Consider the following 19,525-nt stretch of genomic DNA (forward strand, 5'->3'; position numbering starts at 1 on the left):
CTAACACGTATATATATGGAATCTATAATTATTTTTTAAGAGTTTGTTTTTTTTTTTAAATGAGACACCAAAAGCAGACGCATTTTCCATGAAGCAATGTGTAGAAAAGAATAGGCTGGTCCATTTTGGGGTTTGTTTTAACTAGGTTAGGTGCAAAGGCTCCCAATGCAATCACAGTCAGTCCCTCTCCAGTAAGTCTCCTGTGCATACTCACCAATAGTAGAGAGTATAGTTAGTGTCAGGATTTGTATTCCTTCCAGGGAGCCAAGAGCACTTCATGTAGCTCAGGTTATACCAAATGCATTGTAGCTCAGTAACAGCGGACTCAGGATCACCTGGAATATGCAGCCAAGAGTTTAGGACCCTCGTCTCCTTGCCCTGCGAGCTGGCCAGTCACTCTAGGGGCTGGGGGATGGCAAGCGTGCTTCCGGCTGCTTCTCCGGAAAGCTAATCCCTAACCTCTCACCCCATTTGACCCAGAAGGCACCCAGGCGGAAGAAAACCCAAATCTAATTTGTTCACAACTTTCTCTCTTTACTATCACTGAGGGACCCTAACTCCTGTATTCCTAACTGGAGAGAGAGTCTGAAGGTCAAACATTTCAGTCATAGGAAATGACTATGGAATTTCCCAAATGAATGTGAAAATATAAACAACCATTATATCTACCTGTCTTTTAAAAAAAAAACAAGTGTTCTGAGTTATACTTTACCTTGTCTTTCGAGCAATACTGACACACCTTGTTTTAAAAATTAAACAAACCTTCCTCCTGAGGCAATTTGGGGAAAGGTAAGCAAAACGTAACTCTTAGTAGCTGTCTATTGGGGGTATGGCCTAAGGAGCCCTAAAATCTTGATGATCTGAAATCTCTACCTTTATAAAGCCTTTTAAGTTAAGACATCACGTCTCTAAATTAAATGCCTATGTTTAAAATTCAAACCTGTTATCCCTCGTGCTCCTTAAAGGCGTACTGTGCTGAGCCATCACCACCCACCTTTTCGTCATAATACAATTTAGTTTCTTTCAGATTATTAAAGTCCTCAAGAAACGAGTATAGGGGAGGTAACTTGCTGTAAACCATGCTCCCAGCCTCCTAGCAGTACTGAATTTTATAACTTTACAAATATTACTTCATATACTTTTGATCTGTGCATACAGGTAGAGAGAACGGTCTAGAAAACAAGTCACGTAGTGTTAAGGTTTGGAGGTAGGAGATGGGACCTTGCCCAACCAAAGGGCAACATGATGTGAATAGATAATATGTATCTAGCATTTACTGTCTGCCAGGCAGTATTCTCAGCACCTCATGTGTACTGATTGATGTAATCCTTTCAACATTCCTGGGAGATAAGTACTATCATCATTCCTTTTTACAGGTGAGGAAACTGAAGAGAGAAGGGGCTAAGTGATCTGCCTAAGGTCACACAACTAGAAGCTGGCAGAGCTGAGATTTAAACTTGGACATCTGGGCTCTGGTAGCCCTGCTCTTCCTGAGTATATGCTACTCCCTGCATGTAACATAAGAGCTGGGAACAATGATCAAGCTGACTACTTGACAGCTTTTTCTAGGGCTAGTCTTGAGTCAGAGCTGGGCCAACATGCCCACTTTCCTCTTTTAACATCTTTCCCCAAATACATCCTGTATATCAATCTAATCTCTCTATATAATGAGTGAGACACTATCAATATTTTCATTTGTTTAAGGTACTGGACCTGGGACCTGAAGATCTACAGCAACTCACTCAGTTCCCTTCTTCCTCACAAAATAGATCAGGGTAATAATACATGCCTTGCTCATTTCACCGAATAAGCTTGCGAAGCTCTATTTAGGGGAGAGGCGTGTGTGTGTGTGTGTGTGTGTGTGTGTGTGTGTGCGTGTGCGTGTGTGTGTCACTTTCCAAATTATTAAGTGGTCTATAACTATCAGGCATTGTTATTCAAGTTGTCTGTGAGCACCTCAAAGGCAGAGATGTCCTGACAGTTGTTGGTGTGTCGTCAGCATCTAGTACCAGTGCCTGACACTTATTAGACTCAACAAATGTTTGAAAATTAAATGAATTAATGAACACTGAACATAAGCATATGGATAATTTGGATTTATTCTCTAAATGCCAAGAGACAGTGTTTTTAGCTGTTACCTTCAGGGGGTGAGATGCACTTTTCCACCAAAATGCTAGGCTTCTCACTTTCGTTGGTGCTACACTGGGACCCCACTTGCAGACAAATCCTCTCATTCAGGGGCACTTCTTTTGAACGATAAGTTTCTGGAGCAATTTTCTAAGATAAGGAAATTTAAAAAGGCATTGCAGTAGCAAACACACAGAAATACAGTTGTGTAAAGAAAATGGAAAGTTATCAAATGGTATACAGTTCAGTGATTCTCAGCTTCGGGTGATTCTATTCTCCCATTCCTGGGGGACATTTGTTAATGTCTAAGAACATTTTTCGTTGTCATAACATGGGAGGGGGCTGCTACTGGCATCTACTGGGTAGAGGCCAAGGATGCTGCCAAACATCCTATAATGCACAAGACAGCCTTCCCTCCCCCAACAACAAAAAATTATCCCGCATCAAATGTCCGTAGTGCCACCATTGAGAAACCATGGCATAGATAAAAGACAGTTTCCTGCATTTTCAATGTATACACATCATGACATTTACTACAAACCTACCATGCTAACACATATATCTAAGAGCAATTTCAAAGGAAACACAATAAGCTTATCAAAATTCAATTCCAAGTAGATGCAGTATAACATCAAGATCAAGGTAAAAAGGACTGCTTTAAGAATCTGGCAATCCTGGTCACCTCTGAGGAGAGGAAGTAAAGAAGGGGAGCCTGAGGGCTGAGGAGACTTTTCAGGAAACACCTTTCTGCACTGTTTGACCATTTTGATTATCTCATATACACATATGAATTATAAGGGTTGATATTATATGCACTGAGTATAGCACGCTCTTATTCTAAAAGGTAGATAAGCTTTGTGGAACCACAGAAAGCCAACTTATACACGGCTTATGGATAACAATCACAAGCCTGGTTATTATGATTTAGAATAATGAGATTAAAGGCTCTTGAGGAAATTAACATTTTCCAAGGTGACAGAGTTGGGATAATTAAGAACAGAGCCGCTTTTAATCAGAGCTCCAAGGAGCTTCCTGTTTTGCAATAGTTTCTGACTCAAGTTGGAGACAGCACTTCCTTTTATATACGAGCTGATAGCCATGAAGGGAAATTTTGTCAGAGTTACCTTTATCTACCACCCTAAGGGGTACTCTGCCATTTCACACGCCTGCTGCCAACTGAGCATGAGGGCAACTGCGAGAGACTCTCAAAACCAGGCACAAGGATGTCCTCTGAGAGGTAGCCAGCAAATCAATTAACGAGCCACAGCAAAGACATGGGGAAGAAACAACACTTTGTACAGACCGAACAGCTCTTAGGCCCAGGCAAGAAAGCACTCTAAAAAAGGAGTTAGCTGGTCAGCCCTGGAAGAAGAGAAAAAGAAATGCCTGCAAACAAAATTCTGACAGGGAGAAAAGGGAGGGTGATTCAGCTCCATGGACATTGATTATTTTTGTCCCAGAGCAAAGCCCTGCCTACCTTCAGTGGGGCCTCCAGCTATTCTGAGTCGAGTACATTTTCACAACAAATTCCTGATTCCTTGCCAAGAAACCTACTTATCATTTGGCTTTCCATATAGTCGCTGCCTTCAGGACTAGAACATACCAGTTGAGCCAAGAGAAGGCTCTCGAGAATGTTTCACCATTATAGCTCTCATGGCGAAGTAAGGAAACTGGCCCTTAATTGATGAATGTGTGCTGAGGAAACAAGGATTGTTGGTAATGGTGGCAAGAAAGCTCCGAATGCAAATTTCACCAACTACACAATTTTACTAAGCAGAAGTCCCATATACCCCTGAAGGAGCCACCCTGACCCAAGAATCCTTGATAACTCTTGTGTGGAAGCTGCATTTGCCCTCTGAGGACACCCGGGGGAAAATGTACGGTCAAATGCCATAAATTAGAATCATTATGGAAAAATCCCAGTTCTCTTATATTAGATATTGTTCCAGTGAGAGGGCTGAGGAGTTTTATTACACAAGTATTTTTAATAAATGGAATTTCTTAAAGTAAAAACATACTTTAGCATCTAAATCTGAACCTTTTTTTTAAAAAAAAAACTTCATTTTCAAAGTTAATCGGTTATTGATTCAGACCCTTTATTAATTTATTTATTTTGGGCTGCGTTGGGTCTTCATTGCTGCGCGCGGGCTTTCTCTAGTTGCGGCGAGTGGGGGCTACTCTTCGTTGCAGTGCACAGGCTTCTCATTGCGGTAGCTTCTCTTGTCACGGAGCAAGGGCTCTAGGCATGCGAGCTTCAGTAGTTGTGGCATGTGGGCTCAGTAGTTGTGGTTCACGGGCTTAGTTGCTCCGCAGCATGTAGGATCTTTCTGGACCAGGGCTTGAACCTGTGGCCCCTGCATTGGCAGGCGGACTCTTAACCACTGCGCCATCAGGGAAGCCCTAAACCTGAACCTTTTGTTTTGGGCATATGAATAAAAAAATAACTTAGAAAAGACATGGTAGGGGGAAAGATAAAATACTTTTAAAAAATCTCTTTCAAAGCTCAAGGCAAATAATATTAAATTGGCACGAATAAAGTAGGAACCCCAATTGTCAATGATTGCCAAGTCAAGTGCACCTCTCTGTATCAGACAAGGAACTAAATCCCTCCCAGAAGATCTTGATGAAGTATGTGTGATCGCTCCCATATGACTTTCGGCTGTGGTGACTCATTGCACTGGTAGCTGCTGTATGACATTATGTTCCAACTGTCAGAGAATCTGGGGTCCTTTGAAAATTTATCAAAAATCAAGGCCAGAGTCCTGAACCGATCCCTCCCCCTCAAGACCAAAGTTCATTTGGCTAGATCGCAGCTTTCCCAACTGCTAATCCTTTCTCAGAAGGAAAGGGGAGTCAGCTTCAGCTTCAGTCTCTTTGGATGCCTAGACAGAACAACATCCTTTTAATTTATTCACCTAGTAAGACTTGCTTATCTCTTGGTGATGAAAGAGATCTAAAATCTGATGCCAGATCCTTCTTCTAATTGCCAGATTACACATTGCTAAAACAATGGTGAAGGGCAGCCACTTAAGCTAGTCTTGTATTGAATTTTTTTTTTTAATCATCTATGGGGCTTCCCTGGTGGCGCAGTGGTTGAGAGTCCGCCTGCCGATTCCGGGGACGCGGGTTCGTGCCCCGGTCCGGGAAGATTCCACATGCCGCGGAGCGGCTGGGCCTGTGAGCCACGGCCGCTGAGCCTGCGCGTCCGGAGCCTGTGCTCCGCAACGGGAGAGGCCACAGCAGTGAAAGGCCTGCGTACTGAAAAAAAAAAAAATCATCTATGATTCCATATCTCTCATCTTAATGGTCCTCCAATCTGAAGATTGAAAATGACCTCAAGGATTTACCTCATTTAGCAATTTGGGACTGTTAGACGGTCATAAAAGTCCTGTAACATGTGCAAACTATCATAATGCCACTGCTTCAACATGCTTCAAAGCATATATACACCCCGGTGTGGTCTGATGACATTAATGCTGTGTCCAAAGGACAGAAAGAGGGAAGGAAAACCACTCCTCCCATTGATTCTGAGTCTCAGGATTGTAAACTTCAAAAAGGTCCAGACAGGAAATCCCCCATCACTGACTGGAAAGAATAATCTGTGTTTATCACAACTGCCACATTGGCAGCCTTCAAAGCTGTCAAATGGCTGGAATAAAGGAGCAGGCCTTAGGCAGCGGCCACCCTTTATGGTCTCCATCTGGTCTCTTCAGGGGCAAAACGGAGGGACCAAGTTTAAACGATAATATTAGGTTGAACCATATAATATGACCTATAAAGGCAACAATTTCATATGGTTGAATCTAACAACAGTAATAATAATAAAAGCTAACAATTATTGAACCCTAACTCTGTGCCAGGTGTATCACAAACATTATCTCCTTTAACAAACACACACCATTCATATGAGGTAGGTACTTTTACTAGCCTTTCCCCCCAGCATTCTACAAACAAGGAAATGGAGGCTCAGGCTCAGATAGGTTAAATGACTTGCCTACGGCCACAAAACTTGAAAGGGAAAGAGACAAAATTTCAAACCCAATTCTATCTGATTCCACTGCCTCCTAAAGTTACTTTCAAGTCTAAATTTCTGTAACTATACCGAGGAATTAGCCCCATTTCTACACTAGCATATCAGCATGTCTACCTGACTGATCCTTGAGTGCGGTTGACGGGCTAATGAATAAGGACATGTTAGAAAGATGGTGACCTCTCCTGGGGGTTTCAGTTAGATACTTAGGTGACGCACTAAAGGGTCTTTCCTGGAATTTCTCAAGGCTGAACTACCAAAAGTTGCCACTAAGACTCCAACTGTCTAAGGCCCCTCCTTAGGAACAAGAGGAAGCCAACAGTGTGAAAAGGGGAACTGGCCTACCAGAGTTTCACAGGCTTCTGCATTTGGAGGACCTCTTTTAAAACACAAATATTTCTGACCAGCCTCAATTCCTTATCAATCAACACCTAAACTATAATTAACACCTCTGCAGGAAAGCAGGAAGGCAGATTAGCAAGTTTCCCTCTAGAGGAAGAGCCCATTCCACCCGCACTTCATTAAGTTTCCCATACATTATTTTTGGTGGACCAGCAAGCCAGAGACGTGAGTAGAGCCACACTTTACACATGAGGAAATGAAGGCTCACAGAGGTTAAGGAATTTACCCCAGCCCACTGAGCTAGCTGAATGGTGCACTAACTAGTTCTCCAGACTCTTCCTGCCACCAAACTGCTCGAACATGGTGATTCCACAGTTCACTGAGCCAAAGTACTGTCATTAATAACAACTTCTCATTGGCCTTCTCAAAATCCAGGACAAATTCAACCCCAAACATCCTCCACCTCCCCCACCCATACACTGAAAGAAGATACAGTCATCCCTCTTACACCCGAGGGGCATTGGTTCCAGGACCCACCACTGACACCAAAATGCATGGATGCTCGAGTCTTTAATTAAAATGGTGTAGTGTTTGCATATGACCTAGGCACATCCTCTCCTATACTTTACATCATCTCTAAATTACTTATAATACCTAGCGCGACGTAAATGATATGTAAATAGTTGCCACTACGAGGCATTCAAGTTTTCCTTTTTGGAATTTCCTGGAATTCTTTTTCCCTAATATTTTCCATCTGCAGTTGGCTGAATCCACAGATGCAGAACCCAAGGACTGTATAAAGATATAAAACAGTTTTGAACAGACGATATGATGCTTTGAGGAACCTGTCAATTAGCAGGGGCTACAAACCAATAAGGCTCAAAAGGAACTTCCATTGAATAAGACTATCATAAAGAATCCGAAATTATCCAATCTTGTTAACAAAAATTCACTTAAATCGGTCACACATCCGACTGGAAAGGCCGAAAGTTTCTCTCATCTTTCCTCAAGCATCAGGGAACTGTCTGGTCAACCCCACCTGCCACTGACATCTTATGTTTTCATTTTCCATATGGCCATTTACTTTTGCATCACATAGTTCTTGCATATCTATCTGTGCATGGGATTAGTGAGATGGTAAATTTGAAAATTTCCTGAGGAATGGAAAGTGCTATATAAATACAAGCCTTCAGGCAGCAACACAGAAACCAATGTTAACATAATTAATTATTCACTGGGTGCCTACAGGAACCAACTTTAACATAATTAATTATTTATTGAGTGCCTAGTATTTCCTAAAAGAGTAATAATCTCAATTGTATTTGATTGGCAAATATTTTCTAATGTTCAATTTTGTCAACAGTTGTTTCCATAATTTTCCCAGTTAAAACATTTGGACACAACTCAAAAATAAAAATCCCACTTTGAAGTAAGATTAGAATTTGACTTATTCTTAGCTCCAACTCACAGGGTTCACTTTACCTTATCAGTGCAATATGTTCCAGAAAACTTACCTTATCTTGTTTGTTGCCAAAATGACTAAAATACTTTAGACTACAATTCGGGCTGGCTCCCTCAGGAGGATTCCATGTCCATGTGACTGTGCAGAGGTTTTCAACAGACACACTCAAATTCGTCACAGGTGGCTGAGTTTCTGTTCAAATCAAGCACAAGAAATACATTTATCCACAGCAGCCAGTGTTTTCAGTGGTTAATTTAATCCATTCCTCCAAGTCCTGGAGACCAAGAATCAGAAAACTGAGTTATCAAGAGCTAACGTTTATTGAGCCAGGCAGCATTCTAAGTACTCTCCACAACCTTATGAGACAGGGACTCTCAGCCTCATGTAAAGATGAGGCGACTGAGGCACAGGGACATTGAATCACTGGCCCCATATCCCACGGCCAGTCAATGGCAGAGCTGAGATGCAAACCCAGAAAGTGTGGCTCCCAGGCCGCATTCTTTTTTTTTTTTGCGGTACGCGGGCCTCTCACTGTTGTGGCCTCTCCCGTTGCGGAGCACAGGCTCCGGACGCGCAGGCTCAGCGGCCACGGCTCACGGGCCCAGCCGCTCCGCGGCATGTGGGATCCTCCCGGACCGGGGCACGAACCCGTGTCCCCTGCATCGGCAGGCGGACTCTCAACCACTGCACCACCAGGGAAGTCCCCCAGGCCGCATTCTTAACCACTTGCTATGGTGTGAACACAGAGGAGAGTATATTCTTAAATGTCCAAGTTTTCCTCCGGTGGGTATTTGGGGTCCCTTACACTGCGCGCTCAGGCCCATTCAATACAGACAGTTCAATCCCAGCAGTTCTGCAAGTCAGTTTAAGTGGCTCATCTTTAATCGTGCTTGCTAACGTGACCTGGCAATTGTTCTTATAACTTTTCCAAAGAAGTACTGAGAAAGAGATCTAACAACCCTGTTGCTCCCCTGAGGTCTGACACTAAACAACTGGAACTGTAGCTTTGACAAATCTGAAGAGGGACGAAAAGAGGAGAAACTGTGAACCAGTGTCTTAAAAAATGTGTTTCATTTTGAGAAAACCCACCACTGTCTCCACCAAATATTTACTGGCTCTATTATCCTGGACCCAGCTTTAGGATCGGGGATAGGAGTTTTCATGCTTCTGCCAAATGCAGGGAAGTACATATGGAGGAGGGAAAGGAAACACCATTTCAAACTTTCCTGAGAACTTCTCCTGAGGCCAAAATCGTCCCACGGAAACTGGATGAGGGCTCCTCTGTCCTATCTTTGCAAATTTTCTGTAAGTCGAAATTTATAAAGTTTATTAAACTAATTTTAAAAACAATCCCCCCAAATTGTCTAAAGTGGCAAACTTAATCATTATTAATTACTTAAGGACTACAGTTTTATTAATTTATCAATCAGTAGTTCTATTTTATACTCTATGCCAACACTTTGGAGTGCTCTGGGCCTCTTACATAATCTGCAGTATTTATGCCATTACCTTCCTCTTTAACTGAACAAAAAACACCATTTGTCCCAAAACATCAACCCCACAGGCACTACAGAGGTGGGATTCCCCCCTAAGTCAGGTTTATACACAGCAGCCTGCACAGACCCTGAACTCTCAATATTCATTCCGCCTTTCCTAACTCAACTACCATCAGGCTTTCTGAAAGGTAGACCAAAGGCCCAACTGTGGGGAGGAGGAGGCCACAGCAGGCCAAGTCCTTGTGGAAGCAGGGGGTTCCTATTGCACTGCATTAAAACCCAGCCAGTGCCAGGAGCACCAATGGCTCAGGCGACAGTGATTTTAAGTTAGGATTTTAAGTGATTACAGGAGTGTATAGCTATTCCAGTTTGGCCTTTCGAACATCACGTCAATGATATTTTTTATTTATTTATTTATTTTTACCGTACGCGGGCCTCTCACTGTTGCGGCCTCTCCCGTTGCGGAGCACAGGCTCCGGACGCGCAGGCTCAGCGGCCATGGCTCACGGGCCCAGCCGCTCCGCGGCATGTGGGATCTTCCCGGACCGGGGCACGAACCGGTGTGCCCTGCATCGGCAGGTGGACTCTCAACCACTGCACCACCAGGGAAGCCCACGTCAATGATATTTTTGAAGGCAAATTGTTTATCAGGTATAGAGTCTCTAATGAAAACTTTGTTCCTACTGAAGATTACAATTTACTTTAGGATTATCTCCCTTACTGTGCAGTTTCCAGAAACACACTAGAGCAAAAGTCCAGGATAGCTGGCTTAGCACTTCCTGACACTCTGCCTTCCCACAAACCTCCCACTCCCACACAAAAATTAAAGCCCTAACAATAAAAATATTACCTATTTATGGTTTGCTTAAATCATACCCCAATTTTCAAGGTAGTCTAAGACCTTTTTAAATCTATTTTTGAACCTCAGTATTTTAATAGAACAATAGCCGGCCCTATTTCCAATCTCTCAAACGGATTTCATTTTCCCCCATCTGTTCTGAAGCATCCTTTAGTCAGATCTTCTAACAGGTTTGCATTTTAGGCTACTTGTGGCTATCTGCCATCCTTTTTTTCCCCCCTAATGGTTCCTTCCATTTCTCTTAAGATTTTTCTACTTCCTATACTTTAAAAAGCACACATGCTCACAGAAACTCTTTTTTTAATTTTTACTTTTTTAACATCTTTATTGGAGTATAATTGCTTTACAGCGCTGTTTTAGTTGATGCTGTATAACAAAGTGAATCAGCTATACATAAACATATATCCCCATACCTCCTCCCTCTTGCGATACAATCTCCAAATGTTTAAATATATCTGAATATATGTATGTGGGTATAATACATCCAGACACATAAATAAGTGGAGACCTGTGCTTCTTGTAAAAGTCTGTAACAGCTCCTCATCTGTAAGACACATCATTTCAGCGTAGTGTAGTGATTAAGAGCACGGACTCTGGAGCCCTACTGCCTGAGCTCATATGCCAGCTCTGCTACACACCAGCTGCCAGGTTACTTAACCTCTCTCTGCCTCAGTGTCTGCATCTATAATGTGAGGATGATAATAGTAAACTAATGAAAAAGGGTTATTATGAGGATTAAATGAGTTAATACAGATAAAAAAGAACTCAGAACAGTGCCTGGCACAGAACAAGTGCTGTGTAAATGTGTGCTGTCTGCTTTCTTTCTTTTTGAAGAGACGAAACAGTTCTAAACAGTTGCTTTGGTTTTCTCTGGAATTGATATGTGTCCGTGGCCTTAGAGACACAAGCTTCTCTGCCTGATAAGCTTTCCTTAAGCATCTAATTCTAACCATTTCTTAGGGGTTGATCACTCACCAGAAAGGGGAGTGGGAAGGAGAGAGGGACTCAAGTAGCTCCCTCAACTAAACGTCAAACCTCAAGTGAGTCTGTGTGGACATCTAGCACAAGATCCCATTCGAATTATGAATTAACATGATCAATGCTGTTCCTAATAATAAGGCATGTTACTTAACTAAAACTTTTTGCTCTCTCTTGTTCAATCACAGGAGCTGGCAGAAGCATGCATATTTCGGGAAAAGTCAAGGAAATCACAAGAGTTATACATGAGTCATTCATCTCCTTCCTTTACATCTACTCAGTCATCAACCTCTTTCAGAGCTTTTTGCAACACTTTTTTAAAAAATAAATTTATGTATTTATTTATTTTTGGCTGCACTGGCTCTTCATTGCTGCGCGTGGGCTTTCTCTACTTGCAGTGAGCGGGGGCTTCTCTTATTGCAGAGCACAGGCTCTAGGCACACGGGCTTCAGTAGTTGTGGCACGCCGACTCAGTAGTTGTGGCTCGTGGGCTCTAGAGCACAGGATCAGTAGTTGTGGCGCGTGGGCTTAGTTGCTCCACGGCATGTGGGATCTTCCCGGACCAGGGCTCGAACCCATGCCCCCTGCATTGGCAGGTGGATTCTTAACCACTGCGCCACCAGGGAAGTCCTGTAACACCTCTCTCAATCATCCCAATCACACTAATGCGCTCTGCTGGGCCCCGTGAGCCAGGCAGACATACAGCAGTAAGGCACGGGCCTGGACAGAAGGCGTGCACAGCACATCTTTCTAGTGGCCACCTCCAACCCTAGATCCCTGCGTCGCTTCGCACTCCAGTGATTCCCCACACTCAGTCAAGTCTCCCTGCTGGCTTCTCCTCCAGTGTCATTTCCCTCACGCTGCGCCCCACTGAGCTTCAAGGGCAAATGAAGCCCTTCTGCCTGGACTGATTTTGCCAATGCACCCTCCTGCCAAGCTGGGCTCCTCGCTGAGCACAAAAGGGCACCCTCACCCTTACCTCTGGGCCTCTGTAGCTGCTATTCCCCCCAACTGGGAATAACTTCTCCTCCACCTACTCAAATGTCACCCACCCTAAAAGTCTAGCTCAAACTTTAGCTCTTCCATGACACTCCCAGCCCTCAGTTTCCCCTCTTCTGAACGCCTACAGTACTTATTGTTTGGACTACACAGTCTGGCTATTATAAAGCAAGTCTCCAATACATGATCATTCACTTCATACCAATGGCCTGTACATACTTGCATGGGTGCCAACCAGTCCTGCCCTGCTACTCTGGGAGGGGCCCAGCTCCTCTCCCAGCCAAGGACTCCCTTCAATTCTGCAGAGAGAGGCACTGAATACAGTGGTTAGGGGCACGGCCTCTGGAACCAGGCTGCCAGGGTCGGAAGCCAAGCTCCTCCACTCTATCACCTACGAGAGCTCTGGGCCTTGCTGTGCCTCAGCTTCCTCACATACAAAACAGGACTAATAACAGCACCTACAGGAGGGTTTTGTGTAAAAATTAAATGAAATAGTTCAAGTGGAAAACTTAGAACGCTGCCCGGCAGAGTAAACACTATGTAAGTGCTAGCTGTTATTAAGACATGCCACAATGTGGGCTACCAATCTAAACAGACTAAACTAAGCTGGTAACCTAATCTTTTATAAACACTCAAAAGATTAGCGCTGGAAGAGCCCTTAAAACTTACGGAGTTCAACCTCCTGTCACAGATGAGAAAGCTGCTGTGTGAGGGGAAATGACAAGCCCTGAAGTCCCACACCTGGGAAATGTCAGACCGCTAAAACTCAAGTCCCCTGACTGTTTTTTTTCTTTCTTTTTTTTTCTTTAACCATGCAATTCTATCAATATTTCCAATGGGAAAAAAGTTTTTCTATTTCTAAGTAACCAAGTTACTAATGAACTTCTGTGACAAAACTGATTAAGTTGGGGGTTGCCAGTATTACTAGAAGGCCAGCTGTTTGTTGTTCCAGGTGCGTGGGGGGAGGAAATCTGTAGGAGGGAGGGGGTTAGAGTAGCACTGTGAAAATCAGGAGACTAATGAGATGGGTGACCCCCTCCCTTCTTTGGACTGCAGCTGCCCCATATGATTATGGGAATCAGATCCCCCCAAGTGAACTGGGGGCAACGATTACGCAGTATACTCTAAGGTTCTAAGCCAACCTACAGAGCCTGGCTCAGTACTAAACAAGGCAGGCACTTGAATCATTGACTGTCAAACTTCAAACCTCCCTCAAGTCTCTACTCAAATGCCACCTTTTCAGTGGAGGTCTTCCTACTCCACCCTATTTACAATGGCAAACCCCTTCCCTGCTTTGTTTTTCTCCATAGTACCTATCGCCATCCGACATACCTTATATTTTACTCCCCCCCCCCCGCCCCCGGCCCCTTCCTCTGACTGCCAACAGCATATAAACTCCAAAGGGCAGGGACTTGACCTGTTTTGCTCACGGCTCCACTCTCTGCCCCTAGAACACTGTCCAGCACAGAGGAGACTGTGCATACGTTTTGTTGACTGAATCAATAGAGGCTATCGAGGTTTCCTAATCAACATTTCAACTTGGGTTTCAAAGCACAACACACTGGTTGAAAATGCAATAAACAAATTGTGGGTGTTTGTGTCAATGTGACAATAAAACCTATCGAATTTGGGGCTAGAATTTGAAGTTATACTATCGTCACCAAAAATGTCCATTAGGCCGCTCATGGCAAAAGCTGGCCGTGAGGAATTCATCAGCCCTCAACTTCTCACAGTAACTCTGGTTGATTAATTTAAATTGCCGCACCAGGGTGAGGGGTATACGAGAACTCTCTATACCATCTTTGCAACTTTTCTGTCAATCGAAAATTGTTCCAAAATATAAAGGTTAATAAAGGAAAAGGAAAAAAAGGCATCCACGTGGATGCTGCTCCGAGATTCCCACCGGATTTCTTGGACGCCAGAGGTGGCCGCGACCCTCACGTCCTTTTCCTACAGGGACTAGGAGCTTTAGAGGTTCCCTCCGACTCCCACCCCCTCGCTGGACCGGCCGCGCAAGAAGCCCCGGCGCGTCCCAGCTCGCCCGGACCTAGCTTGCCGTCCCCGCGGCCTCCCGACCCCTCATCCCCTCCCGGGGGCACCGGCGACATTCCGGCTCCCGACCCCGCGGCCCTCCGATGCCACGGACTCGTTTCGGCCCCGGGCCCCGGCGCTAGGCTCGGCGCTTCCCGACGACCGAGGGAAGTGCAGCGACAAGTCGTCGTCCTCCGGCCCCGCCGCCGCCGCCCCTGCCGCCCGGGATCCGGAAAAACCCGGCCGCTCCGGTTCCCCCACCTCTAGCCGGGCGAGGGAGGCGGCGGCGGCCGCGGGCGCGGGGCGTCGTGGGGACGGCCCCCGGCGCCCACCCCCGCCGCGGCGCCCCCGGAGCGCCCCTGCTGGCCTCTCGGCCGCGACCCCCGCCGCCCCGGGCCCCGGCGGCCGCACTCACCCGCGGGCGCGGCCACCCCGCCGCCGCCGGCGCAGAGCAGCAGCGCCCACAGCCCGCAGAGCCGCGCCGGCCGCTCCATGCAGTCCCTCGCTCGGAGCCCGGCCGGGCTGCAGCCGCTGTAGTCTCCGCCTCCTTCGCCCCCTCTCCCACTTCCCGGCTCCGCCGCCCTGGAGGCCGGGGGCCGGCGCAGACTGGAAGAGCCGCCCCGCCCACAGGCCGCAGGTAACCCCAGGCGGTCAGCGAGGGCAGAGGGGCGGGGCGCCCGCGGCTCCCGCGGCTCCCGCGGCCTGACGTCTGGCCCCGCGGCAGCCGAGCCGCCACCGCGCCCCCGGAGTCCGATCGCGGGCCAGACAGAACTTCCCTGACCTTGTTGCGGCGCGGGCCCCCGCCGCCCGGCTCGGTGCGGACTGTGCAGCCTGGCTGAGCCTCGGACAGGCCCCGGGCTGTGCCCTGCCGGGCACCGGGCCCGGGCGGTCTCGGGGCAGGAGCCTTACCCTGGGAGTCTGGAGACGAGGCTTCCAGTCGTTGGCCTGAGTCCTTGTTTCCTAAATTCTGACCCCGGGGTTAGTAAACCCAGGCCTGACCTCACAGGGAGGACTTGGAAGACCAAGGAGGGGACTTGGCGGGAGTGTGCTTTGTCAACGGGACAAAAGGTATATTTGAAAGCTGGTGAGACATAATGTTGAGTCGAAGAAAAAAAGAAAAATTCTAAATATGAGGGACAGTGCCATACTATGTACTTCGATTTTTCAAAGCTCACAAAGAACTTTCTTCATCTTTCTTTTTGGTAGATATATATTGAGAGACGGAAGGTGAGCGGGAAGGATACACATTGAATATGTTCAAAGTGGGTGACTATGAAGATTAATGACGCTGAGGGTGGAGGAAAACGGGAACCCTTCAGTTTCCTGTGCCTGCTGTAACAAATTACCACAAATTTAGTGACTTAAAACAACCCAGCTGTATTATATTAGAGTTCTGGAAGTCAGAAGTCTCCCTGGGCTAATATCTAGGTGTAGGCAGAGCTGCGTTCCTTCTGGAGGTTCTAAGGGAGAATCTATTCCTCGCCTTTTCCAGCTTCTAGAGACTGCCTACATTCCCTGGCTCGTTCCTGTACCGCTCAGGCCTCTGCTTCCCTCGTCACATACTCTGACCTTCCTGCCTTCCTTTTACATTTATAAAAACCCTTATGATTTGATTGGACCTACCAGATATAGAGAAGGAACTAGTGGTTGGAGGGGCCATACAGGGGTGGGGGAGTGGGAGGTACAAACTACTGGGTGTAGATAGGCTATAAGGAGTATAGCCAATATTCTGTAATAGCTGTAAACGGAGTGTAACCTTTTTAAATTGTGTACAAATTTTTAAAAATTGGGGGGTGGGGGATTTCCCTGGTGGTCCGATGGTAAAGAGTCCGCCTTCCAGTGCAGGGGACGCAAGTTCGATCCCTGGTCGGGGAACTAAGATCCCACATGCCTGCGGGGCAACTAAGGCTGCGCGCCACAACTACTGAGTTCAAGCACCTCAACTAGAGAGAAGCCCGCGTACGTGGCGAAGATCCCTCATGCCGCAACTAAGACCTGATGCAGCGAAAAATAAATTAAAAAAAAATTTTTTTAAGGAAAAAAATAGATTTGGACCTACCAGATAATCCATGATAATCTCCCTATCTCAAAATCCTTGATTAATAACTAATAAGAACCTACTGTATAGCACAGGGAACTCTACTCAATACTCTGTAATGACCTATATGGGAAAAGAATCTTAAAAAGAGTGGATATACGTATATGTATAACTGATTCACTTTGCTGTACACCTGGAACTAACACAACATTGTAAATCAACTGTACTCCGATAAAAATGAATTTTGAAAAATCCTTGATTTAATCACACCTACAACGTCACTTGTGCCATATAAGGTAACAAACATATTCACAGTTGTCTGGGATTAGGTCATGTACACCATTGGGGGGGGATTATTCTGGCACTATCCCCCCAAAAAAGTGTCATGTCTGGATGGATGATGAGACCCACTAACTAGGGTGTATTTGAGTTGAATTAAGCCAATGGACACACCTGAAATCTTTTGCAAAAAATATAGCAATAAAATTGCAGATAATACACCTAGTCTAGACCCTACTCAAAGAGCCTGGGGATGTTTAACCTATCCGAAACAAAGGCCTCACTCTTGGAATTAAGGCCCTCAAGTTCAATAAATATTATTGTCCTTCTAGAAACTGCAGTAGACACTCATTAAAAGCAGGCCCTGCCAACAAAGAGCTGCAGCCAGTGTGAGGGGCGATCATAAGGTCAAGAACAGGGAACTGTGGGCCACAAAGAAGGGACAACCTATGGGAGGGCAGAGGCAGGAGAGGCTTCCAGAGGGCAGGCCTGCCCGAGCTGAATTTTGAGATATTGAGTCTTGCACTCCAAAGTTCAGAATGAATCCTTGCCTGTGTATATTACCGAACAAAATAATGTTTATGAAAACACTGTGTAAACTATTGAATCCAGCAGAACTGAGAGATTACTATTATTTCTAAGTCGCCCCACAAATAGACTAGCCACTCTCTAACCTAAGACCTCCCCTTCCCCATCACCACACACATACACTTGTTGACATTTGCTATAAACATTATATAATAAGTTTATAATGATGTTTCCAAAATGATTATGTCATCTGCCTTTTAAGAAGTCTCCAGTTGGAACAGGAGCCCCTGGGGACTGGCTGAGTGCCATCGTGGGCACCGCCTGGCATAGACTGAGCAAGTCCTTAATGAAATGAACAGTAATGGCTGCAAACGATTAGAAAAATAAGGGTCATGACTTGTCATTAGCCTTCAGAAAAGGCCCTGAAAGTGTGCACATTGTGAGGGAAAAAAACCAAGCGTGGTGGCATGGCCTCGACAGTCCTGGCCTGCTGTCATGGGTAAGACTCTTTTTTTTTGTTTGTTTTGTTTTGTTTTGTTTTTTTGGGTAAGACTCTTATAGTCAGTTCCATTTCCTGTAGACCCTAGATGTCATGCAACATTTGAAAAAAAGAATTTTTTTTGTAGGGCTAGGCGAGGGTTAGGAATGCTGTTTCTTCAACATCAAGCTTTTATTTGTAATCTCTGTGTACTTTTACTCAAAGAACATCTTGATTGAGTTAGGCCACTGCCCCCGCATACAAGAAGATGAAGACAGATGCAAGGCTTTCCAGGAACTGCAATAAACAAAGAACTCTCATTTTGGCTTTGTGTAATCAAAGTCCTGATGAGTCAACATCAAGTTTAGGTTTAACCTTTAATCCATTGAGCCCTGATGACTTGGGTGTGAGATTCCCAGTTGCAGTTCTTTTCACTTTGGCTGGTCGTGGCTTGAGTTCTGGGCTGACTGGTGCATCCAGTTGGCTTTCTTGATCTTTACCCTTCTCACTAAGGCTTTCTTCTTTTCTGTAAATGGAGTTAGAAAGGGGCACAAACAAGAAAGTATCTGGGGGGAGAGAATGATGTCCCCCTTTCCAAAGTCAGATCTCCTTCCAGCCAGCGAGAGGCCCCCTGCTGAGTTCATAAAGGACACAGACCCGGGCTTCCCTCACGGTGCAGTGGTTAAGAATCCGCCTGCCAATGCAGGGGACACGGGTTCAAGCCCTGGTCTGGGAAGATCCCACATGCCGCGGAGCAACTAAGCCCGTGCGCCACAACTACTGAGCCTGCGCTCTAGAGCCCGCGAGCCACAACTACTGAGCCCACGTGCTACAACTACCGAAGCCCGCATGCCTAGAGCCCGTGCTCCGCAACAAGAGAAGCCACCACAGTGAGAAGCCCGCGCACTGCAATGAAGAGTAGCCCCCGCTCGCCGCAACTAGAGAAAGCCTGTGCGCAGCAATGAAGTCCCAATGCAGCCAAAAATAAATTAAATTAAAAAAAAAAAGGACACAGACCCCAACACAGACCAAGGGCTTAGTCAAGAATTCTGGCTCCTTAGGAAAAAATCTCACAAAAGGTCTTCTACCTTTTACTAAGCGAAACCAGAACAGACCCTCAGCGCCACTGCAATGCAAAGAAAAAAGGGAAGTAGCAAACAGGGAATTTCCCTCCTGACACTAGCGATGGTTCCCAAACAGGGGCGATTTTGCCTCTGCGGGGGAAGCAAAGTCTGGAGATATTTTTGGCGGTCACAACTTGAGGGATCTAGTGGGTAGAGGCCAAGGATGCTGCAAAACATCCAACAATGCACAGGATGATCCCCCAGAACAGACTTCCCCGGCACAAAATGACAATAATTGAGAAATTCTGAGCTAGCGTACTTTGTTCTCTTTTGTACTTTATCCCTACCCAGCCACTGTCCTCATGCCCACCAAAAATCAGTGAGAGGTTAATGCTAAAACTTATCCTTGACACCTCCCTTCCCTGTATCTAGTGTACATAGTCTGCCCACCCCACCAATTAGCCATGAGGTCACTTAGCCGGGAAAACATCTCTCAGATCTACCCTTTCCCCCTCCTCACCTCCACTTTTCTGTTCAGGTCCTTATCGTCTTGCCCTTATAGATCACAATGGTCTTCAAATCCACCCTCCAGGAGACAGACCTTCCCAGTGTGAAAATCTGACCATTTCACTCCCAGCTTAAGCTTCTTCAGTGACACCCCCTCCCCTCAAATGCCACAAAAGGCAGTCCCAACTCCTTTGCCTGCAGGCTTGTTCTTCGTGACTGATTCCCCAAACTCTTCCCAGCTTTATGTCCAGCCAGACTCCCCAGGTCACTGGGAGCTCTAGCCCTCCTAGCTGCTGGCCACCTTCAG

The 19,525-nt window shown here is 45.8% G+C and overlaps 1 protein-coding gene and 1 non-coding gene across 2 annotated transcripts in view; both read right to left on the minus strand.

Annotated features, from left to right (window-relative positions):
• IL13RA1 (interleukin 13 receptor subunit alpha 1) overlaps positions 1–15,025 on the minus strand; it is a 64,737-nt gene extending 49,712 nt beyond the window's left edge. The window contains exons 1-4 of the mRNA XM_060002284.1: positions 14,740–15,025; positions 8,014–8,153; positions 2,139–2,277; positions 215–335 (exon numbers count right to left, since the gene is read on the minus strand). Coding sequence (XP_059858267.1) covers positions 215–335; positions 2,139–2,277; positions 8,014–8,153; positions 14,740–14,818 — 479 coding nt within the window. The 5' untranslated portion in view covers positions 14,819–15,025. The remainder of the gene's footprint in view (positions 1–214; positions 336–2,138; positions 2,278–8,013; positions 8,154–14,739) is intronic.
• Positions 9,653–9,779, minus strand: LOC132419083 (small nucleolar RNA SNORA35). Its single transcript, XR_009518097.1, has one exon. It is a non-coding gene; the product is annotated as a small nucleolar RNA SNORA35 (small nucleolar RNA).
• Positions 15,026–19,525: the final 4,500 nt, after the last annotated feature.

Source organism: Delphinus delphis, chromosome X, assembly GCF_949987515.2.
Source record: "Delphinus delphis chromosome X, mDelDel1.2, whole genome shotgun sequence".
Classification (NCBI taxonomy): Eukaryota; Metazoa; Chordata; class Mammalia; order Artiodactyla; family Delphinidae; genus Delphinus; species Delphinus delphis.